The sequence below is a fragment of the Salvelinus alpinus genome, chromosome 27, assembly GCF_045679555.1.
Source record: "Salvelinus alpinus chromosome 27, SLU_Salpinus.1, whole genome shotgun sequence".
Classification (NCBI taxonomy): Eukaryota; Metazoa; Chordata; class Actinopteri; order Salmoniformes; family Salmonidae; genus Salvelinus; species Salvelinus alpinus.
This window is the reverse complement of record NC_092112.1, coordinates 20,871,806-20,897,942: the sequence shown is the minus strand read 5'-3', so window position 1 is coordinate 20,897,942 and position 26,137 is coordinate 20,871,806. Positions and strand designations below refer to the sequence as shown.

At 41.9% G+C, this 26,137-nt stretch overlaps 3 protein-coding genes across 4 annotated transcripts; 2 read left to right on the top strand and 1 right to left on the bottom strand.

Moving 5' to 3' along the window:
- Positions 1-1,953: 1,953 nt before the first annotated feature.
- LOC139556144 (protein CEBPZOS-like) lies at positions 1,954-4,022 on the top strand. Its single transcript, XM_071369713.1, has 5 exons — positions 1,954-2,044; positions 2,251-2,368; positions 2,462-2,506; positions 2,926-3,007; positions 3,145-4,022. The coding sequence occupies exons 2-4, from the start codon at positions 2,251-2,253 to the stop codon at positions 3,003-3,005; spliced, it is 243 nt and encodes an 80-aa protein (XP_071225814.1). The 5' UTR covers positions 1,954-2,044; the 3' UTR covers positions 3,006-3,007; positions 3,145-4,022.
- LOC139556143 (CCAAT/enhancer-binding protein zeta-like) lies at positions 3,095-12,992 on the bottom strand. Of its 2 annotated transcripts, none has more exons than XM_071369712.1 (12): positions 12,649-12,992; positions 10,363-10,465; positions 9,568-9,636; positions 9,414-9,477; positions 5,587-5,679; positions 5,316-5,382; positions 4,862-4,948; positions 4,684-4,710; positions 4,479-4,565; positions 4,324-4,383; positions 4,117-4,198; positions 3,095-3,209 (listed from the first exon to the last, which is right to left on the bottom strand). In XM_071369712.1, exons 6-10 carry the CDS (start codon positions 5,338-5,340, stop codon positions 4,328-4,330), a joined length of 282 nt encoding a protein of 93 aa, XP_071225813.1. In that variant the 5' UTR covers positions 5,341-5,382; positions 5,587-5,679; positions 9,414-9,477; positions 9,568-9,636; positions 10,363-10,465; positions 12,649-12,992; the 3' UTR covers positions 3,095-3,209; positions 4,117-4,198; positions 4,324-4,327. The 2 variants fall into 2 exon arrangements, with proteins under 2 accessions (XP_071225813.1, XP_071225812.1); XM_071369711.1 differs by having other exon boundaries at positions 4,862-5,027; positions 12,649-12,990.
- Positions 12,993-13,120: 128 nt separating this feature from the next.
- Positions 13,121-25,912, top strand: ndufaf7 (NADH:ubiquinone oxidoreductase complex assembly factor 7). The gene is made up of 10 exons (XM_071369710.1): positions 13,121-13,518; positions 13,616-13,779; positions 15,496-15,576; positions 15,749-15,859; positions 16,201-16,414; positions 22,259-22,317; positions 22,454-22,567; positions 23,545-23,688; positions 24,345-24,518; positions 24,768-25,912. The coding sequence occupies exons 1-10, from the start codon at positions 13,449-13,451 to the stop codon at positions 25,005-25,007; spliced, it is 1,371 nt and encodes a 456-aa protein (XP_071225811.1). The 5' UTR covers positions 13,121-13,448; the 3' UTR covers positions 25,008-25,912.
- Positions 25,913-26,137: the final 225 nt, after the last annotated feature.

Here is a 26,137-nt window from a genome sequence, read left to right as displayed (position 1 = left end):
ATTTATATTTACTATGACGTTGCCCAGCCACAACTCATAGGACATTACAGTTATTCAGATCACTTTGATAGGATAGTCTCGAACAGAGCTCATCCAGTTTATTCTCCAGTGATTGAACGGAGTGTAGAGGTGATTTTATCCACTCCGACATAGTTTCGTCAGGTGTCCCGCCCTCCGGCCTCTATAGCGCCGTCCCCTCCTTCTTCGATTGTCAGGATTTGGGACTGGTCCGCGGTAATTAATATGTTGTTCTCCTCTGACTCATTGAAGTAGAAGTCCTTGTCCAAATTTAAGTTAGTGACAGCTGTTCTGATGTCCAGAAGCTCTTTTCAGTCATAGGAAACAATGGCGGAAACATTATGTAAAAAAAAAAGTTATGATCACTGCAACAAAAAAATACACTAAATAGCGTACATTTAGCAAACTATTTAATCACATTTTGGGTGTATATTTTAAATACAATTCCCATGACCACTGGTCTATAAAACAGGTTACATTTTTGTCCTGAGGAGGACTCACCTGCAGACAAAGTCAAGTCAAAGATACTTATAACTAACAACTGCCCTATTCAATGGTGGTCAACCGGTCTATATGTTGATATTGTCTACATGAGCAAGACCAAAGCATTCTTTGACCGTATGATTATAGATTGCCTTCTAAACATTTTGGTCCCACTTTAAACAAAGTACAACTTATAAAGGCTTTATATAGCATACATAAAGGCTTCATAAGCACTACAGAAATGCTTCACAAATAATCTATAAGCGTATGTCATTGTCAAATGTGACATAATGCACTATGTACAGATAACTGCCAAAATAAAGGAAACACCAACATAAAGTGTCTTAATAGGGCGTTGGGCACCACGAGCCAGAACAGCTTCAATGCACCTTGGCATAGATTCTACAAGCGTCTGGAACTATATCGGAGGGATGTGAAACCATTCTTTGATGAAAAATTATTTAATTTGGTGTTTTGTTGATGGTGGAAAACACTGTCTCACGCGTCGCTCCAGAATCGCCCGTAAATGTTCAATTGAGCTTAGATCTAGTGACTGAGACACACACACCCTTTAAACCCCTTATGCTCCTTTGAGACCGCTCTTTCAATAAGTTACAGAAATCTCTTTTTCTAGCCATGCATGGTAGCCAAAATAATGGGTAACTGGGCATTTTTATACATGACTCTAAGCATGATGGAATGTTAATTGCTTAATTAGAAACCACACCTGTGTGGAAGTACCTGCTTTCAATACACTTTGTATACCTAATTTACTGAAGTGTTCCCTTTATTTTGGCAGTTACATGTACATAGTGCATTATGTCACATTTGGCAATTCATCCTACAGTGGAAATGTAATGTCACTCTTTATACACCATTTATAGAGTCTGACATAAGCTACAGATGATTTGTGAAGCATTTATGTAGTGCTAATAAAGGCTTCATGTATGCTATATAAAGCCTTTCTTTATAAGTTGTACTTTGTTTAAAGTGGGACCAACATTTAATTTAATAGTGCATAATACTAAACAGACATAATAAACGCATAAGACATTCATATTTAGAAGCATATAGATTATTCTATCTGTGAGTGCAGCTGCCTGTAGGTCGTCTCTCACCTTTCTTGTGAAAGAATCTGCGGTGAAAATAAGATCCTCTCTCCTCCTGAGAAATGTACATGGAGATGTCTTTTTTCTTCCTACTAGGACAGTGCTTCCTAATTTTTTTCACTCATGCTCCCGTTTCATCCCCCCCGCCCTTAAATTAGCCTTTTACTTAATAAGATGGTGATATGGGAATAGACAAAATATTACATCAGTATTTTCTGTGTAAATTGAATTGAACCCCCTAATCATTCATGTTCATTTTAAGAATCAAATTAAATAGATATATTATCCCTGCCTGTTATCTTGAGTACAGTGACCCCTTGTGGTGAGTTCTCTCAGTAGCAGGGCTAGGAGAAATGCTTTTCATACCGCCATGAATGTCTCACCTGCGTTTCCGTACTGCACTCAGGAAGTAAAATTATACAAGGGCATGTAAGGTAGGTTGGTATCATATACCAATATAACCTAGTTCATTTGTAATACAACGTGCATTTAATGTTTTATGATATTTGTACTAAAAGGTCTGAGTTGACAGTGCGTACTCGCCTTCTCTGCTGAAATGAATAGCTGTCTGCGAATTTAGATTGAATGCATTGCGGACTCTATTGAAAGTGAACCTTACCCAAGCCTCCGTCTTTCCTAGATGGCCCCCAAACCATTAGCTCCGTTAGCAAAGAGACTGTTCAAAGGAGTAGTACTACTTGAAGTGGCAGGTGTGCTAGGTGCTTATGGTCTTTTTTACAAGATGAACACAAGTCAAGGTATTATTTACATTTTTATATAGAAAGGACGTCATGGACTCTACCTTGGGCTATGTACACCTTTGTAACAACATTTTCTTTTTTTGTGTTTAGATTTCAGGAACAGTATGAACAACATGCTTCCCTCTGTCCTGGAAGGTAAGGGCTGTAGACAGTTCAAAACATACACAAACTGGAGGAATTGATCCTCAATTCCAAACTGCACAGCAATGAAATCAGCCCCAATTATTACACCTTTTTTCCCCCAGTTACAATTACTGCAAACCAGACATCTCCTAGTGTACTGTTGGTATTTCTTGTATAAACCTATACAAAATACAATACAGAGTTAAAATAGCTATACAGAGAATACATCATTTCACAGGCATTTAGTAGTTTCTCCAATGATTGGCAGTACAACCTGGAACTGGCAACAGGGTTAGATTGAGGCAATACACCGGTGTATTCATTAGTGGAAACAGTTGCAAAACATTTTGCTACAGTGGGCATGCTGCCCACTGAACCATCATGTGATTTAATGTGTTGAAGGCTGAGAGACACTATCACTCTCTTTCCAGTTTATTACAAGTCCAACGAATATGCTGGAGTTTATGGGATTCGAGAGAAAGACCTTGAAGATTGGTCCAAGAAAGCATAGAGGTGTGTGAACACAAACATAAGTCTTCTTAGGTCCAGAAAGTATTACTTCTTCTTGAAAGTCATTTTTTTTTTGGATTGCCAAACTGGGGCTTGCCAAACTGTTTCTTCTTGTTAAACATGGCCTTCTTCTTCCGTAGGGTCTTGACGTCTCTGCCTCGGACCCAGTCGACTCTCTGGGCTTCCCACTTGAGCTGCCTGACACCTGGAGGAAGAGAAGACGGAAGAGCATTGAGCAAAAACCACAGACTGCATCCTCTACTAAAGTTAGGTCATCCTCTGTATTCAACAACCTGCTCCATATGAAATGTGCCCGGTGGTTATCATCTTAGGGTTACCTTTAGATCAGTGGTTCTCCATCCGGGTCCAAGGGACCCAAAGAGGTGCACATTTGTTTTTGCCCTAGCACTACACACCGGAATCAAAGCCTGATGAGTTTACGATTTGAATCAGGTGTGTAGCGCTAAGGCAAAAACTAAAATGTGCACCCCTTTGGGTCCCCAGGACCAGGATGGAGAACCACTGCTTTAGAGCCATCATGCTTGAGAGAATAGTCTATTCTGTGCAACTTTAAAAGGACTAGTAGAGTATGACTGGGTGTGCTATAGGGCGTTGACGGTTAATCGGTTAGCCACTGAAAATACATTTGACCGGTCATGCTCATCAATCTATAGGTTAACCTGCATTATTTGGTGGAATTAAAATGGCGTGTGTGTATTTTCATTAGTCATCATGCATCTTATTTATCACATGCACACACCCTAGTTTGAGGAGTGGAATGACCTGTCAGACAGCGTAAGAGCAGGTCCTCAAAAAGCTGGTACTGGAGTGAAACATGCTTTTGTATGCCCAGTCATTGTGCAACAAATAATTCTAAATGTAATCGTGTGTTAATGGTTTTGATGGCCACGATTAAAAAGAGCTGCCATGTTTATTTATTATTAAAGCGCATAGGCTATCATGTCACTCATTACTTTACACTAGTATCTAGCCAACTGAGTAAAGTCATTTATATGAATTGGCCCGTGTCTGTTTTTTTCCTGTTAGGTGGCACACAATAGGACAAGGATATATTCAATAGGTTGATTGCCTGTATTGAAGCCAAGGTTTACCTGCTTTGTCTTTGTTGGCCATAGCATTCATGCCGATGTTGTCAAACTTAGAACCAGCATTTTCATCCAACATATACCCAAACTGTAAAAAAAAAAAAAAAAAAAGAACATTTAGTTTCATACAATAAACAAACGCTTAAACAAACGGATAGACATCAGCACACCAACTTAACATTGTGGGAAATATGACAGGCATGACCATCTCACCTCTTCAGCAGATGTAAACATGGCTGTGTCCCCCTTTCCTTTTCTTCCCTGGTTTGGAACCTACAATGAAAGAATGAACATGTCAGATAAGATTCTACACTCCTGAATGAGATTCGGAGCAGTTGAACAGTACAAACAGAGGCCCAGCTACTAACCTAAAGAACCACTGAAGTCAAGATCCTCTGATGCCTTCCTCATTTTAGAACCTGGCCTTATGTGTGGAACCTCCATCTCATCTGAATCTTGAAGGGAAGCCAATATATTTGATAAGAATCAACCTTTTTATACATTAATAACATTCACAATTAAGGATGCCCTTTTGAAATGAATTTTGAAGTTAATTTAAGTCAATCTGCTTACCAGCGTTATCATCATCAAGTTCTGGAACTGAAAGACAAATTAGAGTCAAGTGTGAACCTGTAGTGGAGGTATAGGCTCGTGGGAGTTTCTACCATATTATTAAACCAGTCATTTCAAAATAGTGAAGGGAAGTGAACCAGTGCACACCTTGGGAGGAAGGAGAGAAATTGTGACATACCTTCCTCATCATCCTCCCCAATGCTGTCCATGAAGGCCCCTCCCTCCTCCCCCAGTTCATCTCCAAAGTCCTCCTCATCCAAACTGCCTAGGGACACATCATCCAGATCATCATCCAGGTCTGAATCAGTCATCCTCTCCCCTTCTTAGATTTCATCTTGATATTGCTGCACCACACACACACAAACTGTTAGATATATAATTGGAAACCATTTCAATGCAATGTTTGATGCATTTTTACATTTTAGTCATTTAAGCAGACACACTTATCCAGAGCAACTTACAGTAGGGAGTGCATAAACAAACAAAAAGTACTGGTCTCCTGTCGGAATCAAACCCACAACCATGGGGTTGCAAGCGCCATGCTCAACCAACTGAGCCACACGGTACCACATAGGTGTACAAATGAATCACTTGGTGTTATCAATGCAAAGCTATGTTAAACTTGTACTTACCCTGCAAAGTCCAGGTCTGTTTCATCAACTGGCAAGTCTGTGAAATAACTGTCACCCTCGTATGTATCTGGATAGGGTGAGAAGAAAACCAAAGATGAGTCTGAAGTCTGATATAGATTGACCAATAACATTTCAGAGTCCTTGAGCTGAGGGTGAAAAGCAACCAAGAGCAGAGTCTGAACCTCTAGTCTGACAGTGGCCCATTTCCTGCATTTCAACCAATAAAAATACATGTTCTATTGGTGACTGTGGGCAGAGTCTTTGAGCTTACCGAGCAGCTTCTCAAACATCCTCCACACTCTCGCTATCGCCATCACCTCGTGGCCGATGCAGCGCCTTTTCCGCCTCTCGTTTCTTGAAGAACCTAGCGTGGGAAACACACAGGGAAAAATTGGATATTTGATGACAGTCCAGAACTTGAATCACTCAAACCTCAGATTCAAGGGGCATCATTTTCTTTGCTGCCTTATTCGTAAAGGACCGTCTATAAAACCATTGTTACTCAGGAGGAGGACCGTCTATAAAACCAGTGTTACTCAGGAGGAGGACATCTATAAAACCAGTGTTACTCAGGAGGAGGACCGTCTATAAAACCGTTGTTACTCAGGAGGAGGACCGTCTATAAAACCAGTGTTACTCAGGAGGAGGACCGTCTATACAACCAGTGTTACTCAGGAGGAGGACGTCTATAAAACCAGTGTTACTCAGGAGGAGGACCGTCTATAAAACCATTGTTACTCAGGAGGAGGACCGTCTATAAAACCGTTGTTACTCAGGAGGAGGCCCGTCTATAAAACCAGTGTTACTCAGGAGGAGGACGTCTATAAAACCAGTGTTACTCAGGAGGAGGACGTCTATAAAACCGTTGTTACTCAGGAGGAGGACGTCTATAAAACCAGTGTTACTCAGGAGGAGGACCGTCTATAAAACCGTTGTTACTCAGGAGGAGGACGTCTATAAAACCAGTATTACTCAGGAGGAGGACGTCTATAAAACCAGTGTTACTCAGGAGGAGGCCCGTCTATAAAACCAGTATTACTCAGGAGGAGGACGTCTATAAAACCGTTGTTACTCAGGAGGAGGACCGTCTATAAAACCATTGTTACTCAGGAGGAGGGCCGTCTATAAAAGCAGTGTTACTCAGGAGGACCGTCTATAAAACCGTTGTTACTCAGGAGGAGGACCGTCTATAAAACCGTTGTTACTCAGGAGGAGGACCGTCTATAAAACCAGTGTTACTCAGGAGGAGGACATCTATAAAACCAGTGTTACTCAGGAGGAGGACCGTCTATAAAACCGTTGTTACTCAGGAGGAGGACCGTCTATAAAACCAGTGTTACTCAGGAGGAGGACCGTCTATAAAACCATTGTTACTCAGGAGGAGGACCGTCTATAAAACCAGTGTTACTCAGGAGGAGGACCGTCTATAAAACCAGTGTTACTCAGGAGGAGGACATCTATAAAACCAGTGTTACTCAGGAGGAGGACCGTCTATAAAACCGTTGTTACTCAGGAGGAGGACCGTCTATAAAACCAGTGTTACTCAGGAGGAGGACCGTCTATACAACCAGTGTTACTCAGGAGGAGGACGTCTATACAACCAGTGTTACTCAGGAGGAGGACGTCTATAAAACCGTTGTTACTCAGGAGGAGGACCGTCTATAAAACCAGTGTTACTCAGGAGGAGGACCGTCTATACAACCAGTGTTACTCAGGAGGAGGACGTCTATACAACCAGTGTTACTCAGGAGGAGGACGTCTATAAAACCAGTGTTACTCAGGAGGAGGACCGTCTATAAAACCATTGTTACTCAGGAGGAGGACCGTCTATAAAACCGTTGTTACTCAGGAGGAGGCCCGTCTATAAAACCAGTGTTACTCAGGAGGAGGACGTCTATAAAACCAGTGTTACTCAGGAGGAGGACGTCTATAAAACCGTTGTTACTCAGGAGGAGGACGTCTATAAAACCAGTGTTACTCAGGAGGAGGACCGTCTATAAAACCGTTGTTACTCAGGAGGAGGACGTCTATAAAACCAGTATTACTCAGGAGGAGGACGTCTATAAAACCAGTGTTACTCAGGAGGAGGCCCGTCTATAAAACCAGTATTACTCAGGAGGAGGACCGTCTATAAAACCGTTGTTACTCAGGAGGAGGACCGTCTATAAAACCATTGTTACTCAGGAGGAGGGCCGTCTATAAAAGCAGTGTTACTCAGGAGGACCGTCTATAAAACCGTTGTTACTCAGGAGGAGGACCGTCTATAAAACCGTTGTTACTCAGGAGGAAGACCGTCTATAAAACCAGTGTTACTCAGGAGGAGGACATCTATAAAACCAGTGTTACTCAGGAGGAGGACCGTCTATAAAACCGTTGTTACTCAGGAGGAGGACCGTCTATAAAACCAGTGTTACTCAGGAGGAGGACCGTCTATACAACCAGTGTTACTCAGGAGGAGGACGTCTATAAAACCAGTGTTACTCAGGAGGAGGACCGTCTATAAAACCATTGTTACTCAGGAGGAGGACCGTCTATAAAACCGTTGTTACTCAGGAGGAGGCCCGTCTATAAAACCAGTGTTACTCAGGAGGAGGACCGTCTATAAAACCAGTGTTACTCAGGAGGAGGACGTCTATAAAACCGTTGTTACTCAGGAGGAGGACGTCTATAAAACCAGTGTTACTCAGGAGGAGGACCGTCTATAAAACCGTTGTTACTCAGGAGGAGGACGTCTATAAAACCAGTATTACTCAGGAGGAGGACGTCTATAAAACCAGTGTTACTCAGGAGGAGGCCCGTCTATAAAACCAGTATTACTCAGGAGGAGGACGTCTATAAAACCATTGTTACTCAGGAGGAGGACCGTCTATAAAACCGTTGTTACTCAGGAGGAGGACCGTCTATAAAACCGTTGTTACTCAGGAGGAGGACCGCCTATAAAACCATTGTTACTCAGGAGGAGGGCCGTCTATAAAAGCAGTGTTACTCAGGAGGACCGTCTATAAAACCGTTGTTACTCAGGAGGAGGACCGTCTATAAAACCAGTGTTACTCAGGAGGAGGACCGTCTATACAACCAGTGTTACTCAGGAGGAGGACGTCTATAAAACCAGTGTTACTCAGGAGGAGGACCGTCTATAAAACCGTTGTTACTCAGGAGGAGGACCGTCTATAAAACCAGTGTTACTCAGGAGGAGGACCGTCTATAAAACCGTTGTTACTCAGGCGGAGGACCGTCTATAAAACCGTTGTTACTCAGGCGGAGGACCGTCTATAAAACCATTGTTACTCAGGAGGAGGACCGTCTATAAAACCATTGTTACTCAGGAGGAGGACCGTCTATAAAACCAGTGTTACTCAGGAGGAGGACCGTCTATAAAACCATTGTTACCCAGGAGGAGGACCGTCTATAAAACCAGTGTTACTCAGGAGGAGGACCGTCTATAAAACCAGTGTTACTCAGGAGGAGGACGTCTATAAAACCATTGTTACCCAGGAGGAGGACCGTCTATAAAACCAGTGTTACTCAGGAGGAGGACCGTCTATAAAACCAGTGTTACTCAGGAGGAGGACCGTCTATAAAACCAGTGTTACTCAGGAGGAGGACGTCGATAAAACCAGTGTTACTCAGGAGGAGGACTTCTATAAAACCAGTGTTACTCAGGAGGAGGACTTCTATAAAACCAGTGTTACTCAGGAGGACTTCTATAAAACCAGTGTTACTCAGGAGGAGGACCGTCTATAAAACCAGTGTTACTCAGGAGGAGGACCGTCTATAAAACCAGTGTTACTCAGGAGGAGGACCGTCTATAAAACCAGTGTTACTCAGGAGGAGGACGTCTATAAAACCATTGTTACTCAGGAGGAGGACCGTCTATAAAACCAGTGTTACTCAGGAGGAGGACCGTCTATAAAACCAGTGTTACTCAGGAGGAGGACCGTCTATAAAACCAGTGTTACTCAGGAGGAGGACCGTCTATAAAACCAGTGTTACTCAGGAGGAGGACCGTCTATAAAACCAGTGTTACTCAGGAGGAGGACCGTCTATAAAACCAGTGTTACTCAGGAGGAGGACGTCTATAAAACCAGTGTTACTCACCGATAGAAGACCTCATCCACAGGAATCTGACTCTCTTCATTGGACAGGAACTCCTCACAGTTCACTGAGAGATGGAAAAAAATACTTTCCTTACGTCTGCTCAATAAAGGGATCCCTTTATCATTCTTCAGAATGACTCAAAAGACACACTCACCAGGTAAATTGTGGATGTTGTTCATGGCCAGCTTCTGTTTGGGCTTCATCACTGAAGCGTCTGTGTTCTCTGAAGGATTGAGATAAACAGTTTCAACAAAGATGAAAGACAGGCAGCATGGATAATTGATTAGGGAACTGAGACCAGTCGACTAAAGGGTGGTTTATACTTGGTCCAACAACATGTCTGTAGACAATTAGAATGCAACAAGTGTCGCTGGTCAAAACAACATTTAATTTATACTCCGGTGGAATGTCTGTTTCCTTGCTGCACATACATGATAAAAAAGTGAATCTATGCAGGCTGTGGCAATGTTCGTTGTCTTGGTTACTGGGCTGCTACAGCAGCAAGACCAAATCCATCTGACAAGATGATGCAGGAGTTCTAGAATTCTCTGATAGAATGATCTGCTTTTATTTCCTCACTCACAGCCGTAAGCTGTTTTCTGTAAGCTTGCCATCATTACCTTGTAAAATAATGATGTGGTGGGTTTATTTTCCTGTAATAATCAATAAAAATTATTCTAAAGTTAAGACCTTCAGCAATACTCTAGTCATTATTTGAACTGGCTAGCCAGCTAGCTAACAAGTTAGCAACAAACCAAAATATTGTTTGCTTGACATTTACTAAATTCATTTTTAAACTGGATGGGTTTATTGGTGTTCAAATAGAGCAAGTATGCAATTTGGAACGCCGGGCTGCATCTGTTTATACTTCTTCATAGGGAATAGGGTGCCTTTAAGAACGCACATTATGTACTGATAGAAAGGTATATGATCATGTTGGATGTATTACGTTTGCCCTTCAGTTGTTTGGGATTCCTGAAGAAGAAGCGATCCAAGAACTTGCTGAGAGTGAAGTCCTGGAGAGGGTCTCCTGTGTAGTTGATGAACTCTCCCTGAGGACATGATGCAGGGAGAAAAGGATGAATGAACACGGAAAGACTCAAGCGGTAGTATGAGGGCTAGCCTTGACACCCACCCAGGCCCATTGTTATACAGGCAGCTCTGATACCCACCCAGGCCCATTGTTATACAGGCAGCCCTGATACCCACCCAGGCCCATTGTTATACAGGCAGCCCTGATACCCACCCAGGCCCATTGTTATACAGGCAGCCCTGATACCCACCCAGGCCCATTGTTATACAGGCAGCTCTGATACCCACCCAGGCCCATTGTTATACAGGCAGCCCTGATACCCACCCAGGCCCATTGTTATACAGGCAGCTCTGATACACACCCAGGCCCATTGTTATACAGGCAGCTCTGATACCCACCCAGGCCCATTGTTATACAGGCAGCCCTGATACCCACCCAGGCCCATTGTTATACAGGCAGCTCTGATACCCACCCAGCCCCATTGTTATACAGGCAGCTCTGATACCCACCCAGGCCCATTGTTATACAGGCAGCTCTGATACCCACCCAGGCCCATTGTTATACAGGCAGCTCTGATACCCACCCAGGCCCATTGTTATACAGGCAGCTCTGATACCCACCCAGGCCCATTGTTATACAGGCAGCCCTGATACCCACCCAGGCCCATTGTTATACAGGCAGCTCTGATACCCACCCAGGCCCATTGTTATACAGGCAGCCCTGATACCCACCCAGGCCCATTGTTATACAGGCAGCCCTGATACCCACCCAGCCCCATTGTTATACAGGCAGCTCTGATACCCACCCAGGCCCATTGTTATACAGGCAGCCCTGATACCCACCCAGGCCCATTGTTATACAGGCAGCCCTGATACCCACCCAGGCCCATTGTTATACAGGCAGCCCTGATACCCACCCAGGCCCATTGTTATACAGGCAGCCCTGATACCCACCCAGGCCCATTGTTATACAGGCAGCCCTGATACCCACCCAGGCCCATTGTTATACAGGCAGCCCTGATACCCACCCAGGCCCATTGTTATACAGGCAGCCCTGATACCCACCCGGGGTGTCAGGAGAGGGTGCATTCTCAGCCCTCTCCTGTACTCCCACGACTGCGTGGCCATGCACACCTCCAACTCAATCATCAAGTTTGCAGACGACACTAGTGGTAGGCTTGATTACCAACAATGACAAGACAGCCTACAGGGAGGTGGTGAGGGCCCTCGAAGTGTGGTGTCAGGAAAATAACCTCTCACTCAATGTCAGCAAAACAAAAGAGATGATCGTGGACTTCAGGAAACAGCTAAGGGCACACCCCCCTATCCACATCCACGGGACAGCAGTGGAGAAGGTGGAAAGTTTTAGGTTCCTCTGTGTACATATCACCGACAAACTGAAATGGTCCACGCACACAGATTGGGGAGAAGAAGGTGCAACAGCGCCTCTTCAAACTCAGGAGGTGGAAAAAATGTGGCTTGTCACCAAAAACCTCACTAACTTTTACAGGTGCACAATTGAGAGCATCCTGTCGGGCTGTATCACCGCCTGGTACAACAACTGCACTACCCACAACCGCAGGGCTCTCCAGAGGGTGGTGTGATCTGCACAACGCATCACCGGGAGCAAACTACCTGCCCTCCAGGACACCTACAACACCCGATGTGACAGGAAGGCAAAAAAGATCATCAAGGACAATAACCACCCGAGCCACTACCTGTACAGATTTGATATCATTGGCCACTTTAATAAATGGAACACTAGTCACTTTAAGAATGCCACTTTAATCATGTTTACATATCTCACATTACTCATCTCATATGTATATACTGTATCCTTCACTATCTATTATTTACTATCTATTGCATCTTAGCTGCTCTGTCACTGCTCATCCTTATTTTATACTTATATATTCTCATCCCATACCTTTACTAGATTGTGTGTATTACGTTTTGTTGTGGAATTTGTTAGATGTTAGGTTTTGTTGTGGAATTGTTAGATATTACCTGTTAGATACTACTGCACTGTCTGATTTAGAAGCATAGGCATTTCGCTACACTCGCAATAACATCTGCTAGCCAGGTATGTGTATGTGATCAATCAAATTTGATTTGATTTAGAAGTCGCAGTTGTGGTTTACTGCTAAGGTTAGCAGGAGGTTCATTTGGTAACGTTAGTTGCCTGCTAGCCTCAGATACTTACTCGGGTTCCACCCAAACGCAAAACCTCGTCCAAATTAAATTCGTCGTCCGGTTGAGGACCATCACCATTATTTTTTTCTTCTTCAACATCATCATCTCCTTCATCGTTGTCATTTTCAAACTCGTCCTTCACATTAACATAATTTGTTTTGCTTTCGGTGCCATGCTGACAGCAGCATGTAGAAATACGACAGGACCTGGAAGAACAATGTACGGTAACTGCCGTCTGTTGAAAGAAAATCCTTGTGATGTCTATACTCAGTAAAACTTCAGAACAATATTGGCTATTTTAATCTAAAACGGCATGCTTATATTCGTAAGAAATGTCCCGTTTCTATTTGGATTTGTATGTATCAAACAGGACAGTTTGACCTAAAGTTCAAAGTTCACAAGTCAATATGATCCAATCAAAAGCTTTGTTACAACTACACGACTAGTTAATTGTCCAATCATAATTGTTGTTGCCGTAAGAAGGCGGATGTACTTGCACACAAACGTAGGTACCTAGCTTGTTGTGGATGTCCAATGAGTTCTTTGAGTAATTAATACATTATCTGCCAAAGTCATTCATATAAACATGAACTAGAGTTTAACATGTTACTGTATTTATGAAACGAGTTTGTGCTTTTCGTTGCCTCTCTCATGCTACATGTGCAGCTATCGATCTACGTTAGATAGCTAGCTAACTTGATAACACGAGCACCTGCTGTGAAAGTCAGACTTGATGACAATTTCTGTGGAAGTACAGTTACAGTAGGGAATTGTTTGACTATTGACTATTGTAGTTAGCTTGCTGTCTCAATGAGGACTGTTCGAGCATTGCAGGGATTAAGCAGAGTCCTTGTCTGCCCTTGTTCACCACCATTATTTGGTAAGGGCAATTTTTCTGTTTAGTCTATGTCTGGCCGTCAAATAGTTAAGCGAATGATATGTAATATGCTCTATTGTTTACGTCTTCTACTCTATAGTTAGATCATGGAGCGTGGCACAGAGCCAACGTTTCTCAAGCAGCTCAGCAGAGAAACCAATGCCAGGAAACTCGATGTTCAGACACCTAACCTCCAAGATCAAAGCCACAGGTCCTATCTCAGTGGCAGAGTACATGAGAGAGGTTCTTACCAACCCAGTCATGGTAACTACTAGTTACACACACACATACAGTTGAAGTCAGAAGTTTACATACACTTAGGTTGGAGTCATTAAAACTCGTTTTTCAACCACTCCACACATTTGTTGTTAACAAATTATAGTTTTGGCAAGTCGGTTAGGACATCTACTATGTGCGTGACACAAGTAATTTTTCCAACAATTGTTTACAGACAGAGTGAATAATAAGTGAAATAATCTATCACAATTCCAGTGGGTCAGAAGTTTACATACACTAAGTTGACTGTGCCTTTAAACAGCTTGGAAAATTCCAGAAAATTATGTCATGGCTTTAGAAGCTTCTGATAGACTAATTGACATCATCTGAGTCAATTGGATGTGTACCTGTGGATGTATTTCAAGGCCTACCTTCAAACTCAGTGCCTCTTTGCTTGACATCATGGGAAAATCAAAAGAAATCAGCCAAGACCTCAGAAAAAAATGAGCAGAACTCCACAAGTCTGCTTCATCCTTGGGAGCAATTTCCAAACACCTGAAGGTTCCACGTTCATCTGTACAAACAATAGTACGCAAGTATAAACACCATGGGACCACGCAGCCGTCATATCGCTCAGGAAGGAGACGCGTTCTGTCTCCTAGAGATGAATGTACTTTGGTGCAAAAAGTGCAAATCAATCCCAGAACAACAGCAAATGACCTTGTGAAGATGCTGGAGGAAACGGGTACAAAAGTATCTTTATCCACAGTAAAACAAGTCCTATATCGACATAACCTGAAAGGCCGCTCAGCAAGGAAGAAGCCACTGCTCCAAAACTGCCATAAAAAAGCCAGACTACGATTTGCAACTGCACATGGGGACATAGATCGTACTTTTTGGAGAAATATCCCCTGGTTTGATGAAACAAAAATAGAACTGTTTGGCCATAATGACCATCGTTATGTTTGGAGGGAAAAGAGGGAAGCTTGCAAGCCGAAGAACACCATCCCAACCGTGAAGCACGGGGGTGGCAGCATCATGTTGTGGGGGTGCTTTGCTGCTGGAGGGACTGGTGCACAATTATGTGGATATATTGAAGCAACATCTCAAGACATCAGTCAGGAAGTTAAAGCTTGGTCGCAAATGGGTCTTCCAAATGGACAATGACCCCAAGCATACTTACAAAGTTGTGGCAAAGTGGCTTAAGGACAACAAAGTCAAGGTATTGGGAGTGGCCATCACAAAGCCCTGATCTCAATCCTATAGAAAATGTGTGGGCAGAACTGAAAAAGCATGTGTGAGCAAGGAGGTCTACAAACCTGACTCAGTTTCACCAGCTCTGTCAAGAGGAATGGGCCAAAATTCACCCAACTTATTGTGGGAACCTTGTGGAAGGCTACCCGAAACGTTTGACCCAAGTTAAACAACTTAAAGGCAATGCTTCCAAATACTAATTGAGTGTATGTAAACTTCTGACCCAGTGGGAATGTGATGAAAGAAATTAAAGCTAAAATAAATAATTCTCTCTACTATTACTCTGACATTTCACATCCTTAAAATAAAGTGGTGATCCTAAGTGACCTAAGACAGGGAATTTTTACTCTGATTAAATGTCAGGAATTGTGAAAAACTGAGTTTTAATGTATTTGGCTAAGGTGTATGTAAACTTCCGACTTCAACTGTAGTGAAGAAACCCGTCAGACTATGCTATTACTCTATAGAAATGTTTGCTTCAGAGATGAAGTGGTCTATTTCATGTTCCAGGGATATTATGTGCAGAATGATATGCTTGGGCCAGATGGAGATTTCATCACATCACCAGAAATTAGTCAGATCTTTGGGGAGGTAAGCATTTATCCAGAACAACATTTGAATACATGTATGTATTGTTGTGTAGTAGATAAGTATGCATATACACAATCAACAGTCTCTTAATGTTCTAGTCTCTTGATGTTGTTCCAATCCCAATGCCCTGAGTGATGATAATGGTTTGAGCTCCTCCCTTCTCTGCCTGTAGTTGCTGGGGATCTGGTGTTTGAGTGAGTGGATGGGAGCAGGGAAGCCCAGTCGCTTCCAGTTAGTGGAGTTTGGACCAGGAAGAGGCTCCTTAGCCAATGACATTCTCAGAGTATGTATGTCCAGTCCAGTGCTGCTAAATCTTACTAAATGGCAAAAATGTTGCATGTGTACACACTATACATGTCAGTTCAATCTAAGATCAGTGGAGGGAGCCATTTCCACATTTTGCCTGCTATATTTTGAAATGTTTTTTTTTCTTCATCAAAACATTTCTCGTGATTTTGGACAGTCACAACCTGTCCTGAACCTCATCATGGATGGATTTTATCAGGACATTTAAACTCAGACCAGTGACACAGAATCCAGGATCCAAGGAACTAAACTACACCCTGTCTGTTTGTCTCTCTCTGTTTGTCTGTATGTCTGTCTCTCTGTGTCTGTGTTGTTCAGGTGTTCAGTCAGCTGCGTGGGGCCCTGGGTGGGGCTGCAGTCTCAGTGCACCTGGTGGAGGTGAGTCCTAAGCTGAGCCAGGTCCAGGCCCAGTGTCTAACAGGAGACCAGAGCCAGGTGTCGGCCAGTGAGGATGAGCCTGTGTACCGCCAGGGGACCACCACCACAGGCCTCCCCATCTCCTGGTACCGCAACCTGGATGATGTCCCCAGAGGTAATAATCTAGAATTTGTTTTTTTGGGGGGAGGGTATTACTATTAAAAATCTTTAAGGGGGTAGATCAGCTTTAATAGTGCAGATAGATTGTAGATTCCATCAATGTAATTGTATCATTTCCAATCCCCCATATATATTTTTGTAAATCTATATTTATAGTACCAGTCAAAAGTTTGCAGACACCTACTCATTCCAGGGTTTTTCTTCTTTTTTTAAACTCTTTTCTACATTGTAGAATAATAGTAAAAACATCAAAACTATGAAATAACACATAGAATCATGTAGTAACAAAAAAGTGTTAAACAAATCAATATCATTTTTTATTTTAGGTTCTTCAAAGTAGCCATCCTTTGCCTTCATGACAGCTTTGCACACTCTTGGCATTCTCTCAACCAGCTTCACCTGGAATGCTTTTCCAACAGTCTTGATGGAGTTCCCACATATGCTAAGCACTTGTTGGCTGCTTTTCCTTCACTCTGCGGTCCAACTCATTCCAAACCATCTCAATTGGGTTGAGGTCAGGTAATTGTGGAGGCCAGGTCATCTGATGCAGCACTCCATAACTCTCCTTGGTCAAATAGCCCTTACACAGTGTGTTGGGTCATTGTCCTGTGATAGTCCCACTAAGCGCGAACCAATTGGGATAGAGTATTGCTGGAGAATGCTGTGGTAGCAATGCTGGTTAAGTGTGCCTTGAATTCTGAATAAATCACAGACAGTGTTACCAGCTAAGCACCATCTCACCTCCTCTTCCGTGCTTCACAGTGGGAACCACACATGCAGAGATCATCCGTTCACCTACTTTGCTTCTCACAAAGACACAGTGGTTGGAACCAAAAATCTCCAATTTGGATTTATCAGACCAAAGGACAGATTTCCACCGGTCTAATGTCCATTGTTCTTGTTTTTTGGCCCAAGCACGTCTCTTCTTCTAATTATTTTCCTTTAGTAGCGGTTTCTTTGCAGCAATTCGACCACGAAGGCCTGATTCACGCTGTCTGTTACTTGAACTCTGTGAAGCATTTATTTGGGCTTCAATCTGAGGCTGGTAACTCTAATGAACTTATCCTCTGCAGCAGAGGTAACTCTGGGTCTTCCTTTTCTGTGGTGGTCCTCATGAGTACCAGCTTCATCATAGCGCTTGATGTTTTTTGTGACTGCACTTGAAGAAACTTTCAAAGTTCTTGAAATTTTCCGCATTGACTGACCTTTATGTCTTAAAGTAATGTTGCACTGTCATTTCTCTTTGCTTATTTGAGCTGTTCTTGCCATAATATGGACTTGGTATTTTACCAAATAGGGCTATCTTCTGTATACCACCCCTACCATGTCACAACACAACTGATTGGCTCAAAGCATTAAGAAGGAAAGAAGTTCCACAAATTAACTTTTAACAAGGCACACTTGTTAATTGAAATGCATTCCAGGTGACTACCTCATGAAGCTGGTTGAGAGAATGCCAAGAGTGTGCAAAGCTGTCATCAAGGCAAAGGGTGGCTACTTTTAAGAATCTCAAATATGAAATATTTTGTTTTGTTTAACACTTGTTTGGTTACTACATGATTCCACATGTGTTATTTCATAGTTTGGATGTCTTCACTATTATTCTACAATGTAGGAAATAGTAAAAAATAAAGAAAAACCCTGGAATGAGTAGGTGTGTCCAAACTTTTGACTGGTACTCCATATATTTAAAAAATATATATATATTTTCCTTTATTATTTCCCCTACCACCCCTCTCCTAATTGGAGTAAACTAATGGACAACAACACTGAGGCTTCCACTTCCAGTTTACACATACTATATACATTTTACGGAAACAATGCAACAGTTATCTTTTGTTGGTTTTTAATCCCATCCTTCAGCTACCATCAACCCTTCCCATCCATCTCCGAATCCCATCCAGTATGATTTCTACTTTGCCATATATTTTTAACTGTGCTGTTTCACAAAAGTTCCGAACCCATATACAATTTACGGACACAGCAGATTTGACATTAGTTTTCTTGTTGTTTTTAATCCCACCCTTCAGCTCCACTCAACCCCTCCCATCAATCTCTGAACACCATCCATTTTTTTATTTCTATTTGCCATATATTTTTCCGCTGTGATGTTTCACAAATGTTCTGAACCTTTCTATTCTCATAGTTTCTACAGATTGTAAATTATATATAAACTTTTTTTGCTAAAAGTATAATTTTATTATTGATCGATTGACTATGACTTTTCAAATCACCCAGTAGTGCTATCTGCAGAGTTAGCTCCACTTCTTTAACCATTCCTGGACCTGCAACCAATAACAAGCTACATATGGACAGTACCAAAACAAATAATCTAATGATATTGTCTTTTTACAGGAAAATCTGCAGAACTGGGATGGTTGTATCCCCACAATATATAATATTCTATTGGTTGCAATAATTTTTTATAATAATTTAAGTAGAAAAATTATGAGTTTTGAATTCCGCATTGTTTATGAACTGATATGCAAAACAATGTGCCATGGAATCGGTACATCAGAAATCTCTTCCCAACATTTTGCAAACATTTCCATATACAGTTGAAGTCGGAAGTTTACATACACTTATCTTGGAGTCATTAAAACTAGTTTTTCAACACCTCAGTGCCTCTTTGCTTGACATCATGGGTATAATCAAAAGAAATTGTAGACCTTCACAAGTCTGGTTCATCCTTGGGAGCAATTTCCAAACGTCTGAAGGTACCACGTTCATCTGTACAAACAACAGTACGCAAGTATAAACACCATGGGACCACGCAGCCGTCATACCGCTCAGGAAGGAGACGTGTTCTGTCTCCTAGAGATGAATGTACTTTGGTGCAAAACGTGCAAATCAATCCCAGAACAACAGCAAATGACCTTGTGAAGATGCTGGAGGAAACCGATACAAAAGTATCTATATCCACAGGAAAACGAGTCCTATATCGACATAACCTGAAAGGCCGCTCAGCAAGGAAGAAGCTACTGCTCCAAAACCGTCATAAAAAAGCCAGACTACGGATTGCAACTGCACATGGGGACAAAGATCATGCTTTTTGGAGAAATGTCCTCTGGTCTGATGAAACAAAAATAGAACTGTTTGGCCATAATGATCATTATTATGTTTGGAGGGAAAAGGGGGATGCTTGCAAGCCGAAGAACACCATCCCAACTGTGAAGCACGGGGGTGGCAGTATCATGTTGTGGGGGTGCTTTGCTGCAGGAGGGACTGGTGCACTTCACAAAATAGATGGCATCATGAGGAGGAAAAGTATGTGGATATATTGAAGCAACATCTCAAGACATCAGTCAGGAAGTTAAAGCTTGGTCGCAAATGGGTCTTCCAAATGGACAATGACCCCAAGCATACTTGCTTGCATGTGCAAGCAAGGAGGCCTACAAACCTCACTCAGTTACACCACCTCTGTCAGTAGGAATGGGCCAAAATTCACCCAATTAATTGCGGAAGCTTGTGGAAGGCTACCCGAAATATTTGACCCAAGTTAAATCATTTAAAGGCAACGCTACCAAATACTAATTGAGTGTATGTAAACTTTTGAACCAGTGGGAATGTGATGAAAGAAATTAAAGCTGAAATAAATCATTCTCTCTGCTATTACTCTGACATTTCACATCCTTAAAATAAAGTGGTGATCCTAAGTGACCTAAGACAGGGAATTTTTACTCTGATTAAATGTCAGGAATTGTGAAAAACTTAGTTTTAATGTATTTGGCTAAGGTGTATGTAAACTTCCGACTTCAACTGTATTTTTGTTAGATTTGACATAACTCCACCAGTCCTATTTATATCCTTTAGAAAGATTATACCTGTTTCTTTATTTTTGGGGGTAAAATATTGTTTTTTTTAATCAATTAGTGTATTTGAGTTTAACCACAATATTTGTTGTAATATTTGTTCTATCTTTTCTGGTGGATTAAACTGAAATTGCAACCAATTTTCTATGGCTTGTTTTAAAAATAGCGATATTTGGGAGATTATTTCATTTTCAAATAACCGAAAGTGAGAGGTTGTAATCTGAATAAAGGGAAAAAGCCCGTTCTTGAACCTGCTAGAGAAACAGTTTGGATTGAAATATTACTCTTGTATGACTGATGACTAGTAAAATGTCTAATACTTTAATATTTTATAATTTCTGCCCTCCGAATTCATATTCATTATATAAATAGACCCATTTTAAATTTGTCTGGCTTGCTGTTACAAATAAAATAGAATATCTTTTGCTCATATAATTTAGAAAACAGGTCGGTAGGTGTAGGCAAAATCATAGGTAAATTAGTAAACTGCGATATGACTTAAGAGTTAATCAGGGGGATTTTTCCACAAATAGACAGGTATTTTCCTTTCCACGGTAGCAAAATATTATATATTTTTGCTAACTTTCTATTAAAATGTATTGTTGTAAGATAATTTCATTTTTTGGGGATATGTATACGATTTTGTCCACATCACCGACAGACCAGTTTATTGGTAAACTACACGGTAATGTAAAAGTTTAAAAAAATTGTGATCCAATACATAATATACACAATACACTTATCATAATTTGGTTGTAATCCAGAGAGGTTAGACAAAGTATCTAGATCCTCTGAGGCTATGGAGGGATCCAAATAGTGGATTTAAAAGAAAGCATGAATCAGCGTACAATGACGTACAATGACAACTTTGTTTTTAAGCCCTTGATTTCTAACCTCTTGAGATTGTTGGATCTGATTTTAATAGCTAACATTTTGATGGCCATAATAAATAGATATGCCGATAGTGTACAACCTTGTTTTACTCGTCTTGACAGTCTAATACTTTCAGAGAAGTAGCCGTTACTTACTATTTTACACCTAGGGTTACTATACATACCTTTTAACCTTTTTTATAAGAGATATAAGATAAATATTCCAGGCATTTATATATATATTCCAGTCGTACTTTATCAAAAGCCTTTTCAAAGTCAGCTTTGAATACCAGGCCTGGTTTCCCAGATTTTTCATAGTGTTCTATTGTTTCCAGTACTTGTCTTATATTATCTCCAATGTATCGTCCATGTTAAAAACCTGTCTGATTAGGATGAATAATATCTGACAATACCTTTTTTAATTCTATGCGCTATGCATTTTGCTAGAAATTTTGCATTACAACACTAAAGTGTAAGGGGCCTCCAATTTTTTAAATGGACCGTATATTTTTATTTACCACTTGGATCCTGTTTCAGTAATAATGAAAACACACCTTCTTGTTGAGTATCTGATAATCTATGATTTTTGTAGGAGTGGTTAAAACATGCTAATAACGGTCCTCTGAGTATATCAAAAAATATTTGGTATACCTCCACTCGTATGCCATCCAACCCTGGAGTTTTCTCAGACTTAAAGGCTTTAATTGCATCAAGAAGTTCCTCATCTGTGATTTGCCCTTCACATGAGTCTTTCTGTACAGCTGTTAATTTTACATCATTAATAGAAACAAAAATCCTTACAGTTAACATCGGTTAGTGAAGATGGAGGAGACTGAAATGAAAACATGTGCTTAAAATACTTTGCTTCCTCTTTCAAAACATCTTTTGAATCATGGGTGACTCCATCATTTGTCGCAAGTTTCAGTAAATTATTTTTGGTAGCATTTTTATGTTGAAGATTTAAAAATAAAAACTGGTGCATTTTTCTACATGTTCCATCCAGTTTGCTTTATTTTTATAATATATTACACTTGATCTTTCTTGAATAAGTTCCTCCATTTCTTTTTGTTTTTCCTAACTTATTCTTTGCCTCTGGTACAGTTTTTATTCTATCTACTATTAGTCATATTTGTTGTAATTTTTTATTTCAAACAGGCTTCAGCATCTACCTCGCTCATGAGTTCTTTGATGCCTTACCCATCCACATGTTCCAGGTACATTTTCTTCACCAGCTGTTTTGATTATACAGATAGATCTTGATAGCAGATCACAAAGAATTGAGAAAAATGTATTGTAATTACCATTTGATCCATTGCATTGTGTTGTGCATTGATTGTGATGTGGGCCCAGGGAACAGAGAAGGGCTGGAGGGAGGTGATGGTGGATATTGACCCAGATGACCCAGGCAAGCTGAGGCTTGTCATAGTGCCAGCTCCCACTCTGGCCTCTACTCAACTCATACAGGTGAGTGCTGCGTGTTGATGCTTAACTCAGACCATCTTTAAAAACAAAGAAAAAAATCTTATTACGTTTGTATGTATCAGTTGAAAGATTGATTTTAAGCATTTTATCGGATTGATCAAAATGTAGCTATCGCTGATGTTCAATGTGAATGGATGTCTCCTAGATTGAAAACAGTTATATCTTTGCAAAAGCCAACATTGACACAAAAACAGTCAAATTGCTCGACAAACTCCTTTTTCCTTAAAAGTCTGAACGTCTGTGCAGCATCTGGTTTTTATTACCAGTGTTTCTGCAGTAAATACAGTACCAACCTATTTGATCTGGCCTCACTGGAAGAGTGCAGGGGCTTTGAACAGCGTGCCAAAGCCTTACATCATGAGTGAACTTGGTTGAAACCCCCTTACTGGTTTTAAATCCTGGCTAATGGCTGCTGCCCCTGCCTGACTGTCTGTGTATCCCGGGTTCCACATACTGTAGTAGAGTTTGTTAACTCTGTTCTCTCTGCGCTCGCCAGTTAAAAGTCCCACATAATCTTATCTGTTGCTCTGTCATCTCTGTGGTCTAATGGGGTTTTCAATTACAAGTAGACAGGCCTATAGGTTTTAATACTCCACTTTAGTCTTTTTTTCCCCCCATAGATGTCCCAACATGTGTTCCCTGATAGTCTAAGGGTATTCCCCAAATCGCACCCTATTCCCTTTATAGTGCACTACTTTTGACCAGGCACAATGGGGCTCTGATCAAAAGTAGTGCACTATATAGGGAATAGGGTGCCATTTGGGATCTCTCCTAACCCACCAAAGCTATACCCTCCTGGTTTTGTGATGCCTTGGGGCTTAGAGCCAGTGCTGCTAAGTGGAGATGAATTGGAAGCAAAGTCATGTATGATTGCTGATGTGTGTGCTCAGGCCCCTGCTTCACCCAGACAGGTAAGCAGAGCCGCTCTTGTTTTTGTTCTGAAACCCCTCACCTCCTAGGCAGATGAAAAGAGACGGCACGTGGAGGTCTGCCCGGAGGGAGGGGTCATCGTCCAGCGCCTAGCCAATCGGATCGCAGAGGATGGGGGTGCTGCACTGATTGCTGACTACGGGCACGACGGGACCAAGACGGACACGTTCAGAGTGAGTGTCATCTTGTCTCCAACGTGGCCCGTTTATCAGTAAGGTTTTAATACGGTCTGTGTCTGTGTGTCTGTGTGTGTGTGTGTGAGTGGCTGTTTTTGTGGTAAAGTGATTAGCCGAGTGAGCCTCAGCTACAAGGAAACAGATGCAGGAAGCCGACATGCCCCTCTTGCCCTTTGCTGGTGGCACACGGAAATCAGGGTCAACTACCCTCCAGTCCTGTTCCTGGGGCTACACCCTAACCCAGCCCCATCTGGCCCTTATTAAGAGGGGTGGGCTCTCCCTGCCTGGCTCCCTGGCTCTGGGACTCACTGATGTGTGTGATGAAAAGAGGGGGAGAGGTTCAAGCAAGTGACCCCCTCCTTCAAAAGACAGGGAATCACAGAATTCCATCTGTTAACAAGGCAGCCATGTTTCAGGCAGGCTCACATTTATGTAACTAGATGAAAATGTTATCAATCGTTGCTCATGTGAGGAGAGACCTGATTTGGTATAAAAAAGGGAATTATTTCAGATCAATGTAATTTTTTAACAACTAATGAATTAAATCAAATGAAAATGTAACGATATACAAATAATGAACTGTAGTAGTTAGTAGTAGTCATGTCTACCATTTCTGTCATAACACCAGAACACCACCTGTCCCCCACGCCCAGGGTTTTAAAGGTCATAAGCTCCATGATGTCCTAGCCTCGCCCGGCTCTGCTGACCTGACTGCTGACGTGGACTACAGTTACCTGAGGAGGATGGCTGGAGCTACGGTGGCCTGCATGGGCCCTGTCTCTCAGAAAGACTTCCTGAAAAATATGGGAATCGATACACGCTTACAAGTGAGTAGGAACCCTGTGAGCACACTTTTCTGTTCCACTTCTTTATACATGGGGCAAAGGTGACCACTATATATACAATCATAACAATCCGCTTGTATCAGTTTCTGTCAAAGCATTAAGTTAAGTGGACGCTCATGGTTTTCAACTGCCAATCGGGGCTTTCAAGATAACTTGGGATTTTACTTTTACTTTGCCCTCCACTCAATTATCTTTGTCTAATTGCAATGTTGTGCAATGTTGTGTCTTCAGGTGCTGCTGAGGAACTGTGCAGACCCGTCCACAAGGGCCCAGTTGATCCAGGGCTATGACATGCTGACCAACCCCTTGAAGATGGGCGAGAGGTTCCAGTTCTTCACCATGCTCAACCACAGTCGCCTCACCAGACCCGAGCCTGAGCAGGCCAAGGGGGGTAAGAAGATGGCCCCAGTTCCCAAGAAGGGCCCAGCGCCCCTGCCTGTGGCTGGCTTCAGTGAGCTTGGCCTTTCGTAAAGAACGAACACAGAGACTCACCATGGGTTCCTCTGCACTGCGGAGGCTGTGTGTCAACTCACTTGAAAGTTGCACTATACCTTGATTATACATTTATATTTTTGTCATTTAGAAGACGTTCTTATCCAGAGCAACTTAGAATAGTGAGTTCATACTTTTTTTCTTACGAGTCCCCCGTGGGAATGAAACCCACAACCCTGGCATTGCAAGCGCCATGCTCTACCAACTGAGCCATACAGGATTATATACACACAAGACCCGCGGAAGCAATAGGGTTTGGTCTGACTGGGGTGTGAGTTTGGTTTGAAAAGTAGAACTGAAGTGCTGATAAAATCCTAAGAATTATGCACCTTGCCTCACTGAGGGAAGATGGTGGCTGCCATCTTTCTCTATCATGTTCATTAGGCCAACATATAATTCCAAGTGGTAGACAATGTCACTTTGATCAGTCAGAACGTCACTCAAGGTCACAGTGTTTGAAGCTATAGGAAACCATTAATGGCCCTTGGCCACGTGGTGCCTGGCTGTCTCCACATCTTGAAGCAATCTGGTGAATGTGGAGTTAGTAGATAGCGAATGCATCCCAAATGGCATCCTATTCCCTATATAGTGCACTACTTTTGAACAGAGCCCTATGGGCCTGGGTCAAAAGTTGTGCACTACATAGGCAATAGGGTGTCATTTGGGACACCATCAGCCACTCACAGCATGCTGTGTTTTGCTCTGACAGGCTCTCCCTCACTGCCCCAGTAGCAATTAAAGGATACTATTACACAGGCCGATTACCGTAGCCATAATAACCAGCCCAAAAAACTGAGCGACCCTAACATGAAGCTATCATATTAAAGACTTAATGAGTCATATCATATTAACGACTGAATGATTAAAAGTCATTACAAAACATTTCCCGGTGTATATTATCGATCTCTTTGTCTTGGAACCACATACTGCGCTAAGTATTTTCATATGATTAAGACTGAAAATATTCTGGTATTAATCCAGTGTATCAGCATATTTACATTTTGAAAGATTTGTTAGAAAGGCAACAGAAATGTTTTCCTGCTCAAACTTGTAGAGCGGTAGGAAGCATTTTCTATAGGCCTCAACATATGGTGCTATCGTTACACAGC